Source organism: Mytilus galloprovincialis, chromosome 6, assembly GCF_965363235.1.
Source record: "Mytilus galloprovincialis chromosome 6, xbMytGall1.hap1.1, whole genome shotgun sequence".
NCBI classification, from domain to species: domain Eukaryota; kingdom Metazoa; phylum Mollusca; class Bivalvia; order Mytilida; family Mytilidae; genus Mytilus; species Mytilus galloprovincialis.
Genome location: NC_134843.1, coordinates 5,025,761 through 5,039,292, shown reverse-complemented (window position 1 = coordinate 5,039,292; position 13,532 = coordinate 5,025,761). Strand labels below are relative to the sequence as shown.

The window sequence follows — 13,532 nt, the reverse complement described above, 5'->3', positions numbered from 1 at the left end:
GAATTAAGGGCCAAAAAAGGGCCCAAATAAGCATTATTCTTGGTTTTCGCACAATAACTTTAGTTTAAGTATATAGAAATCAATGAAATTTAAACACAATGTTAATGACTACAAAAGGAAGGTTGGTATTGATTTTGGGAGTTTAGGTCCCAACAGTTTAGGAATTAGGGGCCAAAAAGGGACCCAAATAAGCATTTTTCTTGGTTTTCGCACCATAACGTTAGTATAAGTAAATAGATATCTATGAAATTTAAACACAAGGTTTATGACCATAAAAGGAAGGTTGGTATTGATTTTGGGAGTTTTGGTCCCAACAGAATAAGGGGCCCAAAGGGTCCAAAATTAAACTTTGTTTGATTTCATCCAAATTGAATAATTGGGGTTCTTTGATATGCCGAATCTAACTGTCATGACTGTGTATGTAGATTCTTAACTTTTGGTCCCGTTTTCAAATTGGTCTACATTAAGGTCCAAAGGGTCCAAAATTAAACTTAGTTTGATTTTGACAAAAAATGAATCAGTTAGGTTCTTTGATATGCTGAATCTAAAAATGTACTTAGATTCTTGATTATTGGCCCAGTTTTCAAGTTTGTCCAAATCGGGGTCCAAAATTAAACTTTGTTTGATTTCATCAAAAATTGAATAAATGGGGTTCTTTGATATACCAAATCTAACTGTGTATGTAGATTCTTCATTTTTGGTCCTGTTTTCAAATTGGTCTACATTAAGGTCCAAAGGGTCCAAAATTAAGGCCACCCTTAAAAAATTGTTTGTTTGGCATTGCCGACCCACACTATCAGCAGGTGGGTAGGTAGGTAGGGATTTTTTTTTTTTTTTTACATTTAAAAGCTTTATACATGTAAATCATGAAGTCTCTAGACCAATGTTGTCTAAAGCATTGCAGCATTGTTGTGTGTACATGCTGGTGGTTTCTTTGAACGGGGTCAACCGTCAATGTCACATTCTACATCATATGGATAATTTCATGTAAGACAGTCAGTTTTGTCGGCAGAGTTAACCAAAGGACCCAGAAAAAAACACAGAACTGAGGCAGGAAACTGACAAATTAACCATATAAAATGTACAATGCATGACGTGAAAATTGAACTTTTATTGTGGGACTGCCAATTGAACAGAGGCCTGATGTCACATCTTGTGGTCACAGTTTGGTAAAATTACCATAAGTTAAATGGCTCAACCACTACGGCTCCTTGTACAAATGGACAAAGATTTAAAACTTTTATTGTTTGCTTTGGTTTTATAAACATCACTTTCTACACCGTATGTAATTTCATGGCAGTCAGTTTTGTTGGCATACTATTAAACCGTAGTACTTGAAGGAAAACGGCGGCAACCTGCGGGAAGAAACTGATTAACCTTATCACATATGACATGAAAATCAAACCTTAATTTTGCAACTGCCCAACTAGGGCTCAAACCAATACCTAGAGGCTAGTAATCATACATGAAAGGTGTGACGAACTACCATACAAACACGCCTACTGCCCCTGATAAGTTTTGAGGATATAGGATCTGTACCAAATAAGGATAGCAAAATATTAAAAATTTGGAAGGTTGGCACAAATAGACATGGTGTTTATACTAATATTATCCATTAGTGCAAGGTTTTTCAGGGCTATAGGTTTAAAACGTACGATAAATTCAAAATGGAAATATGCAGCAGGACAGACAATTTTTGCAGATAAATAAATTATGGGTTGTAATGCTTGTTTGATTAACAGAAATCTGGACATGTATTACATGAATACAGATAAATTAATGAGCCCTTAGAATTGTGGAAAAGGAAGGGATTTTATTCATCACTAGTACACTAGATACATTTATAAATATGTTTCTGTCAGTATCTTTTATGTTTTAAGAATTATTTTATTCATGTTAAGAAGAAAGGCAAGAAAAGGGGGAAGTGCTTCAATTGACACAAGATGCTAGTCTTTAAAATATGTATGTTTTGTACCAGGCTAGCATCTACTGGTACAAAACTACTATTAACCTGTAAATCTGGCCCGTTTTGGTCTATGGGCTTTAGTGCTTACAGCCATAATTATCTTGAATGCATCATTGTGGTTCTGACTATAGTAGATACTTTGTTCTCTGGTTCAAGGGAAAATTTGTCAATGATACATTTCAAATATTTAATAAGTTCAACAAATGTAAGAGCCACGCATATTTGTTCTGTGATGTCCCGGTGAAAAACTTCTATCTCATGAAGCGACAAAGTCGAGCAGAAATCATCTGTTTCTGCTTTTAGCCTTTACAAAAGATAAAACTTGAGTCCTCTACAAGGTCTCTCAGAACGTTTCTTTCAAAGAATAGCTGAACATTTGATTTTTGATAAAATCTATCTCCCTTAACCAATGCATTGATGCTTTCCCCTGCCGGCCTCTTTGACATTACTTTTGGCAAACTTTTTCTATTCCATGTCATTTAAATGTTTGCTCCCATTACTGTGTAAGGCAAGCGCTTTTAAGATCGTGATTTGAAATAAGTAAAGCCAGGAACAAACTCGGCGGATACGATCAAATTCCGGCACAATTTCGATTTTTTTTTAAATAAAAAAAAATAAATTTCTGAAACGCAAATAAAATTATTTGGGCGGCAAGTTTTTCAGTGGGTCGGGCGGCAATGCCAAACAAATGAAATTTTATTTTAGGCCTAAACTAAGTTTGATTTTAACAAAAATTAAATTCTTGGGCTTATTTGATATGCTTTATCTAAATATGTACTTTGATTTTTGATTATGGGCCCAGTTTTCAAGTTGGTCCAAATCAGGATTCCATATCAAGTATTGTGCAATAGCAAGAAATTTTCAAATGCACAGTATTGCACAATAGCAAGAAATAATATCTAATTGCACAATATTGTGCAATAGCAATTAATTTTCAATTGGAGTTATCTTTCTTTGTATAGAATAGTAGTTGATAATATATGTTGGAAATTTGCCAGACATGACTATGATGTCATTTTCTATTTTTATTTGCCAATAACTTTATGTAAATAACTTCATTGGAAATTTGCCAATATAAAATGTTGCTGATGAAGTTTTTTTTCCTTATCTTATCTAAAATGTTTTAAGATAATGTATGTTGGACATTTGCCAGACATGACTATGATGTCATTTTCTATTTTTATTTGCCAATAACTTTATGTAAATAACTTCATTGGAAATTTGCCAATATAAAATGTTGCTGATGAAGTTTTTTTTTTATTGTTTTATACAATAAACAATGTATATTCACTTTTACTACCAACCAATCTTTACCATTCAGTGATATTTTCATTTAGTCTTTTTGTATAAAGATTGGTTGGGCTCCTAAAATTTCAACTGGGCCCCTGAACAAAATATCTTAGGGGGGGGGGGGGGGCAGCTGGCCCCTAGACAAAAACAGTTAAGTTTAGTCCCTGAAGCACTTTATTTTACATTTTAATATTTTATGATGTATTTAAAAGAGTAGTTATCGTTGCAAACTCCATTAGAAATTTGAATTGATATCAGTTTTGGAAAAAGGGAAACGGGGATGTGAAAAAAAAGGGGGGGGGGGTTTAAATTTTTCTCATTTCAGATTTCATAAATAAAAAGAAAATTTCTTCAAACATTTTTTTGAGAGGATTAATATTCAACAGCATAGTGAATTGCTCAAAGGCAAAAAAAAACTTTTTAAGTTCATTAGACCACATTCATTCTGTGTCAGAAACCTATGCTGTGTCAACTATTTAATTTTAGATTTAAAAAGTTTGAAGAAGAAATCTTTAATTGATTTGTAAAATCTTGACATTTGTTTTGTGTAAAAAAAACCCATGTAATGTCAAAAATTTGATCACAATCCAAATTCAGAGCTGTATCACGCTTGAATGTTTTGTCCATACTTGCCCCAACTGTTCAGGGTTCGACCTCTGCGGTCGTATAAAGCTGCGCCCTGCGGAGCACCTGGTTGGCTTATAACTTAAAAACCAAAGCATTTAGAGCAAATCTGACATTGGTAAAATTGTTTATCAGGTCAAGATCTATCTACCCTGAAATTTTCAGATGAATCTGACAACCTGTTGTTGGGTTGCTGCCCCTGAATTGGTAATTTTAAGGAAATTTTGCTGTTTTTGGTTATTATCTTGTATATTATTATAGATAGAGATAAACTGTAAACAGCCATTATGTTCAGCAAAGTAAGATTTACAAATAAGTCAACATGACCGAAATGGTCAGTTGACCCCTTTAGGAGTTATTGCCCTTTATAGTCAATTTTTAACCATTTTTCGTAAATCTTAGTAATCTTTTACAAAAATCTTCTCCTCTGAAACTACTGGGCCAAATTAATCCAAACTTATTCACAATCATCTTTGGGGTATCTAGTTTAAAAAATGTGTCTGATGACCCAGCCATCCAACCAAGATGGCCGCCATGGCTAAAAATAGAACATAGGGGTAAAATGCAGTTTTTGGCTTATAACTCAAAAACCAAAGCGTTTAGAGCAAATCTGACAGGTGCTAAATTGTTTATCAGGTCAAGATCTATCTGCCCTGAAATTTTCAGATAAATCGGACAACCAGTTGTTGGGTTCCTGCCCCTGAATTGGTCATTTTAAGGAAATTTTACTGTTTTTGGTTATTATCTTGAAAATTATTATAGATAAAAATAAACTGTAAACAGCAATAATGTTCAGCAAAGTAAGATTTACAAATAAGTCAACATGACCGAAATGGTCAGTTGACCCATATAGGAGTTATTGCCCTTTATAGTCAATTTTTAACCATTTTTCGTAAATCTTAGTAATCTTTTACAAAAATTTTCTCCTCTGAAACTACTGGGCCAAATTAATCCAAACTTATCCACAATCATCTTTGGGGTATCTAGTTTAAAAAATGTGTCCGATGACCCGGCCATCCAACCAAGATGGCCGCCATGGCTAAAAATAGAACATAGGGGTAAAATGCAGTTTTTGGCTTATAAACTCAAAAACCAAAGCGTTTAGAGCAAATCTGACATGGGGGTTAATTTGTTTATCAGGTCAAGATCTATCTGCCCCGAAATTTTCAGATGAATCTGACAACCCGTTGTTGGGTTGCTGCCCCTAAATTGGTAATTTTAAGGAAATTTTGCTGTTTTTGGTTATTGTCTTGAATATTATTATAGATAGAGATAAACTGTAAACAGCAATAATGTTCAGCAAAGTAAGATTTACAAATAAGTCAACATGACCGAAATGGTCAATTGACCCCCTAAGGAGTTATTGTCCTTTATAGTCAATTTTCAACAATTTTTATAAAATTTGTAAATTTTTACTAACATTTTCCACTGAAACTACTGGGCCAAGTTCATTATAGATAGAGATAATTGTAAGCAGCAAGGATGTTCAGTAAAGTAAGATGTACAAACACATCACCATCACCAAAATACAATTTTGTCATGAATCCATCTGCTTCCTTTGTTTAATAGTCACATAGACCAAGGTGAGCGACACAGGCTCTTTAGAGCCTCTAGTTCTGGGTAGGTAGCGTTTGGGCAAACAAACCTATTCTTTTTTATGGCCTCAGTGATAGTTAATATGCAGTTGTATAAGCATTGGTATATCTCATTTCCATGGAGATTATTTGGCTACGCCCCTATGTCATTGTAATGTTAAATTGTCCGATTATAAATTAAATATATATATGCATAACTCTACAAGTCTAGTGGTAGATCAATGATAGTTAATATGCAGTTGTATAAGCATTGGTATATCTCTTTTCCTTGGAGATTATTTGGCTCTGCCCCTTTAGTCATGATCTATTGACTTCGAAACTTTTGCTTTGTTTATATGTATTAGTTTGTGATCAGATCAGTTTAAGATGAAATGTTCATGTTAGGTCAATGGTATTTGGTATGCAAATTTATTGTCATTTGTAAGTAAATGTATTGTTTCCTTGGAGATTATATAGCTCCATCCCCTCTTCATGGTTCATAGACTGAAACTTTTTACATACATTTTGTAGTTAACTGTTTAGAAAAGTATAGTTGTGTTTAGGTTTATTTAAAGGAAAAGACTTATAATAAGTCAATGATATTTGGTATGCAGTTGTATAAGCTTTGGCACATCTCATTTATATGGAGATTGCTTAGCTTAGTACCTCAGTCATGGTTCATTAACTTTGAATATTTGCCTAACTTATGTAACTTGTTAAGTATTGCTATTTTAATGTTAACAATTGCATAATCAAATTACAAAAAAGTGAGACATCTCTCTGTGAAAACAGTTTATTTTTATATCCAAGAATGGTAACTTTAGTACATGAACAATATGTATATTTGTATTCCATTGTAAATTGAATTTTTGCTATTATTAATCATTTCATTGTCTTCAAAATTGGTAATTTCTCTTCATCTCCGTTGTATGATATTAAAGTGGTCATCTAAAAATATTTTACAGTTTTTGTCTCGCCTTGACTGAGTAAAAAAATATGACATAGGTACTGGTATGCTGTGTCAGCGTCATCAACAATGTATTAGTTTGTGATAACGTCTAGTTCATGATGAACCACTTTTGGTAGATATTTGGTATGCAGTTGCATTAGAATTAGCATTGGCACATCTCAACACCATGGAGATTATTTGGCACTGCCCCCTCAGTTACAGTCTTGATTTGAAACTTTAAAAAAGAAGATGAGGTATGATTTCCAATGAGACCACTCTCCACAAGAGACCAATGACACAGAAATTATTAACTATAGGTAATCGTACAGCCTTCAATAATGAGCAAAGCCCAAACTGCATAGTTAGCTATAAAAGGTCCTGAAACAACAAAAGTAGAACAATTCAAAAGAGAAAACATAAGGCCTAATTGAAAAGGCTTTACTCGGATGGATACAAATAGAAATACATCTAACAAGAACACAGTGAACGTGGCCAGGTACTTGTATATATATATCCCTACTTTGCTTTGTTTACATGTATTAGTTTGTGATTATGTCAGTTAATGGGGAACCACTAGTGGTAGGTCAATGATATTTGGTATGCAGTTGTGTTAGCATTGGCACATCTCAATACCATAGAAATTATTTGACCCTGCCCCCTCAGTTATGGTCTATTGACCTCTGTAATTATTAGTTTATATGTATTAGTTTGGGTTAATGTTTACTTAAAGGGAACCTTTTATAATAAGTATATGGTATTTGGTATGCAGTTGTATTAGCATTGGTACATCTCATTTCCATGGGGATTCTTTCGCAATGAACCTTCAGTCATGTCTCATTGCCCTTGGCATCAAAACATGTTAACCTCATTAAATTACTGCAGCATTCCAAAAACTGTTAAAATAACTGCTTTTGCAATTGTCAGAAATGTTCCAAGTTTTCCTCATAACTGTTCATAAATTTTTATCTCAAGATATCCCATGCTTTCATTTCAGTTCAAAAAGATGTAGCAAGAGAAGATATATCATAGCTGCAAGAATATGGGAGACGTCAGAATTTTCCACCTTCGTAGAATTGGTCCGCCTAAAACACTACCCTTAGCTGTGGATCACATGGAGTATGTATAAAATATTCAGTAGATTCAAAACTCTTTTTAATGTCAAATGCAATTAAAAGTGTTTGAAGTTATTATCTGACTACTAAATGCATCCATGTACACGTTATAGTTATTGACCAAGCAAGTCTATTTAATTTGCACGGCTCGTGTGACCCTGATTTACCCAAGCGATGTAGGAGTATACAGTTATCATCTTCTGCAATTGGTTAGGCCAAAATAAACCTGAATGGTCAAAACTTAGTGATGCTCAGCAGAGAAACAGCTAATCGTTAAGCTTTTTTTAAACAGAAAAGGTGTCACGTCTCGCTATATATATACGAGTCAAGCATGATTGTACTTAGTGGTTTTTATTTCCTAAAAACTGTTACGATATCAGATAAATAGATAGATGAGTGTTGTGAGCAATTTCTTTGGTATGACATGACAAGAACAAGTTACTAGTATATTTGACAAAAATTAAATGTGTCATGCTTAGTTAGTACTATACAGTCAGGATTCTACTTTGTCAAAATTATCTCCCCATTAGGCCAGTTCATTTTCACAATCGTAGAAGTTGAAGCCATTGTAGGGATGACGCGCTGCCAATATTGCTCTTGAAAACCGATAAATTTATTCACATAGCACCATTACGATCTTTATATGTCAGTTGTATTTTAAAAGACAAATGTATCTACTAGCTAATGAGCATCAGTTAATGATCTTGTCTGCATTGATTCATCTTAAAACTATTGTCTGATTGGTTGTCCGGTGGAATTTTCCAAAATTCCTAAATATTTAAAAAAATTCTAATTAAATACTTTGTGAAGGGTAGACTAAAAGTTTTCAGTGGTTGAAAATTATAAACCCTAGTACCACACACAAAACATTATATTTTTTTGAAGATATGCATTTTCATCATCCAACTTAAAAGACTGTCATCAAGTACTTTTAGTAAAAATAATAGCTATTTGAACACACCTCTGTTTTTGTGATTCATTAGATAGGTATTTCACTTGACCCATATATTTCATCTTTTCCTACTGTGATTTTTGGTGGAAGAAGACCAAGTCTTCTGAAGACCTATGGGGCCCACTTTACAGCCGTTACAACCTCCTTATGCCGCATCCATTTCTGTGCATTACAATTTCATAACAACTTCCAATTCTTGACACCGATTTTTACACATGATTAAGCATCTGAATCTTTTTATTTGTAAATTAGGATTGAAAAACAAATCACGATCATAAATATGTACCCTTTTATTTATGTAAATTATTAGATTTCATGAACATTGTTTACTTGTAACCGGATGTTTTAAATGTAGATATTTGTAGTACGCATGCTTGAATTTGGATTGGGTCGACTCGCCCTGTTTACATGTTTCCCCTTGGTCTGTTGGTCCTGAGTTCTTTTGACAATATAGTACGTTCGCCCTGTGTTCATTCTCTTCACTCTTTATCAAGGACGTTTTATAATACGTCCTTGCATTTATTAAAAAATATTAAAAATCGTTAAAAAAACTCTAAAACACATTTAGTGAAAATCATCTGTTCTTATTTTGTTCCCAAGGTAAAACAATCGTGTTTAGCCAATCAAATGCTGTGTTTCTCATGATCAAATTAATAAGCCAATCAAAAACGTTTTTCTCTGAAGATTATTCTAACATGCTAGGTTTTCATCTTGTAAAATCGTGAACATGGCACTGCCGCAGGTGAATTTTCATCTGCAAAGAGGGTTCTTACATAGCTTAAGGATAAAAGCATGGCTGATTGACAAAATTCAATGATACAGTACTACCATAAAGATAATACTGAATAGTAGTTTTTTCACTAATTTATTGACATAATACATTATTTTTGTATTCAATTAAATAATTTAAAGCACAATGTAGTATTCTTTTTTTCACAAAGACCAACAAAAAGGTTGGGACCCCCCCACCAATTATGAGTGGTGTCCCTTAACTGAAGGACTGTCCCTTAAACAAGGGGTCATTTTACTGTTGAAAAAAAAGAAAGAAAATTTTTAATATTTTTAACTCAAAAGTGGGAAAATTCATTATATTTGGAACAACATTTCTAAATGAGGGGTCAAATTAATAAAGAAGATATAAGTTTAGAAACATCTCAAAACTCTTTTGACATGTTTTGACCATTTAATACTTGATAGATGCATAGTTCTTGGCGAAAAGTTTCATCAAAGAATATGAATATAAAGGTTATCATTTTTTACAGTGGGTTGTAATGTTCTTTCAATAAGGGTTAGGCCTCATTTGGAGTGTTGTTCCCAACCTGTACAGTAAAAGGTCCATCTTTGTGCATAATTCAAAATTGGAAATTTCAACAAGCATCATATATTCTAACACAAGAAAATAAACCCTGGTCTGCTATATGTAGCTACATGTTCATCTTTTCTACTGATTTAATGACTAGAATCATGCAAACAGACTTAAGAAAAAGGCATGTAAGTTTATCATTCAAATACGACACTTTTTCTAGACAATCTAGATTGTGCAAAATACTTCTATATCAAACAAAAAGCACGAGGAACACGAGCCAAAATCATAGGATACCTAGAATACCTGTTTTAAAAGTCGCACTGCGACAAATATGATCCAATGGAATACATTGTAAACATTACAGGTATTCTAAAAACATGTTTTACCAAAACAAATACATGCGCTTCCGTACTATTAATAAATATATTTAACTGTCTCCAGCTGAAAAATATATTGTTTGGAGTGCAAATTAACTCTGTTATCTGGACCTGTTACCTGTACATGTATACTGGATTTGAAATATTCAAAATTGACATGACTATGCAGTGTTGTTATCTTCTTACCCTGTTTAGCCTGTTTTTAGCCTTCAGTTGATTTTTTTTACATGAACAAAAGAGCAAGACCCTCTTATGTAATAGATCCACTAATTCTGACCTGGTTAAAAAGAAACATACAAGAAAATTGTACATATATTTAAACAAAAATAGTTCCTACACATAGCTGAAACTTATATTTCTGTGCTTTCTTCATTAGTCCTTCTGTCTGGCTGTCTGTCCTGCATCAGGTTAATATTTTTGGTCAAGGTAGTTTAATCAATTTGAAACTTAGTACACATGTTGCCTATGATGCAATCTTTCAAATTTTAATGCCAAAGTAGAGTTTTGACCATAATTTTACAGTCCACTGAACATAATGTCCAGTAAAAGTCCAGCTGGGCAAAGCATGAAACTGTCATCATCTTTTTATTTATCAAGGCTGTCTTAAGTCAAGAGACAGTCATTTTAACATAATTTGCAATGTTTTTGACCCAAGATTTTGCCTTTAACAGCTACACATTTCCGGTGATAAAGTGACATGATCATTAAGTACTATCAAAACAACCCCTACTTTAATACCTACATCAAGGCTAATTAGTAGTCAAACAGCTGAAATTTACCTGTTCAGGTGACAGGTAAACTATTGTATGTAACAATGTTTTAGATTTTAACAAGAGACATTTATGTATTACTGAAAAATTATTACACCAGGGTTTTCGATATCACAAACTAGTCAAAACATTAACTCAATTTTATCATCAGTATAAGGACATCATTCGTAAATATAGCTCAACATGCAGACTTCTTATATGTTCAGGTATTTCACATCAGATATTTTATGGAATTATTTTTTATAAAGCACAAAAATGTCAGTATTCACCTCAGAAGCTAACAAAACCCTTAAATAGACTTATTAAGAAGGGATAAAGTTACGATACTGTTGTCAGGTCATTAATGATTGCATATATTGGCGTTAATATTGATTCACTTATAGGGTCTTTGCATCAGAACTAAATACATTTATTTAAAAACCAGTTGTTGGCATGACACAGGTTATGTTCTTCTCATATATGTTGTGATGGTATGATACTAAACACCTCACAGGAAGGATTGTGCCTGATATTCATATGATGAAGACATAATCTTTCAATCAATGTAATTGAAGTCTGGAGCTGGCATGTCAGTTAACTGCTAGTAGTCTGATGTTATTTACTATTATTGTCATTTTGTTTATTTTCTTTGGTTACATCTTCTGACATCAGACTCGGACTTCTCTTGAACTGAATTTTAATGTGCGGTATTGTTATGTGTTTACTTTTCTGCATTGGCTAGAGGTATAGGGGGAGGGTTGAGATCTCATAAACATGTTTAACCCCCCGCCGCATTTTTGCGCCTGTCCAAAATCAGGAGCCTCTGGCCTTTGTTAGTCTTGTATTATTTTTAATTTTAGTTTCTTGTGTACAATTTGGAGTTTAGTATGGCATTCATTATCACTGAACTAGTATATATATTTGTTTAGGGGCCAGCTGAAGGACGCCTCCGGGTGCGGGAATTTCTCGCTGCATTGAAGACCTGTTGGTGACCTTCTGCTGTTGTCTTCTCTATGGTCGGGTTGTTGTCTCTTTGACACATTCCCCCTTTCCATTCTCAATTTTATTATGAACAGGACATTGATTGGTCTATTCAAAGCTATTTTAATAATGCATCCTAATTTCTTCAAAAAATGTTTAAATTGTCATTGATACCTTTATCTCACGTTATTTCAAATATTTTCTTGAAGAAATAACGTAGAAAGAGCGACTTACACTGATTCATGCTCTACAAATGTACACAGAATTTATGTATCTGTCTCTGGTCCATGTTTTACCACTGTTGAGATAACATCCTGTATTAGATTTAAAAACCAAAGTGAAGTTTTTGACAATGTTATTTTGCACAAATAAAGAGTCTAAGGCAGATACAAGTACACTGATGTTGCACACTTTGAATGATGCACCGCCAATTTAACAGTTTATGTTTTAACTTTGAATTTGAATCAAGGAAATTTTTTAACTGGCTGAAAATAGTTTTGGAAATCCTGCTCCCAATAGCAATTTTTCGTTAATACAAAATTTCTGATTTTTTTAGTAATATATGTATTTTACAGCTTTACCAACTCTGTCAGCATAATTGGACGAGGTAGAGATTCGGGGGTAGATTTTATCATAGATTCTGCAAATAGAAACAGGAAGTTGTATATATCCAGGATACATGCAAGGGTTGTTAAACAAGATAACAGACATATTCTGTATGATGACAGTCGTAATGGGGTTTTTGTCAACAACTTGAAAATTGGAGGTATGTTATAATATTTGTTTCTTAAAACATTTTGATTTTATTTAATATTGTTAACAGTTGAATAATATGTACATTTAAAAATATGAAGAAGTGGTATGATTGCCAAAGAGACAACTATCCTTTCAGAGATCAATTGACTTAAAAGTAACCAACTAGAGGTGACTGTATGACCTTCAATAATGAGCAAAACCCATGCCGCATAGGACAGCCTGATTTAGCTACAAAGAAAGCAAGAATAACCAATATGATATACAGCAACATACGACAACTACTGAATTACAGGCTCCTGACTAGGACAGGCAAAACAGAATGTGGAAAAGATTTTTTGAAAGTTTTTATGAATAAAAAACTGATACATCCAAGGGCAGAAAATTAATTTAAAATTATGATTCTTATTGAATTTCAAGATATGGACTGAAAAGTTTTTGTCCAAATCTTACAAACATGAGGCCTTAAAATAATTTAAAGTGGTCAGGGACATATGGTGTCATCCTTAATCGTCATTCCCTAACAAATGCTTATTCAGACTTTTTGTCTTAACCCCTTCACACATTGAGCTAAATTTTAGTGTGTTAGTCTACTATGATGAGTAACAGATATATTCATATTTGATTCCACTCTGATGATTTTTGCCAAAACTGCAGGTTTTAGAAAATTTCATGAAAATAACAGTTATACAGACTTATTTCTGTAAAAAAATTATGAAACTTTGACAAATGTTTTATTCATAGATCACATATATGTTGCCAAATTTTCAAACATTTTTTTCTTTACTCTTAAATTCCTGATTATTGAAAATTTGTTCAAGAATTTCATTAGTAAGAAGAAGACTACAGTTCAACTTGTTTTATGTTTTTTTTCGTGTGAATGCCATAATGGATTTAAA

At 33.1% G+C, this 13,532-nt stretch overlaps 1 protein-coding gene across 2 annotated transcripts in view; it reads left to right on the top strand.

Annotated features, from left to right (window-relative positions):
- LOC143078772 (uncharacterized) overlaps window positions 1-13,532 on the top strand; it is a 65,241-nt gene that overhangs the window by 5,589 nt on the left and 46,120 nt on the right. For both annotated transcript variants that reach the window (XM_076253734.1, XM_076253733.1), the window contains exons 2-3: window positions 7,398-7,519; window positions 12,456-12,646. In XM_076253734.1, the coding sequence (XP_076109849.1) occupies window positions 7,443-7,519; window positions 12,456-12,646 (268 nt within the window). In that variant the 5' untranslated portion in view covers window positions 7,398-7,442. The remainder of the gene's footprint in view (window positions 1-7,397; window positions 7,520-12,455; window positions 12,647-13,532) is intronic.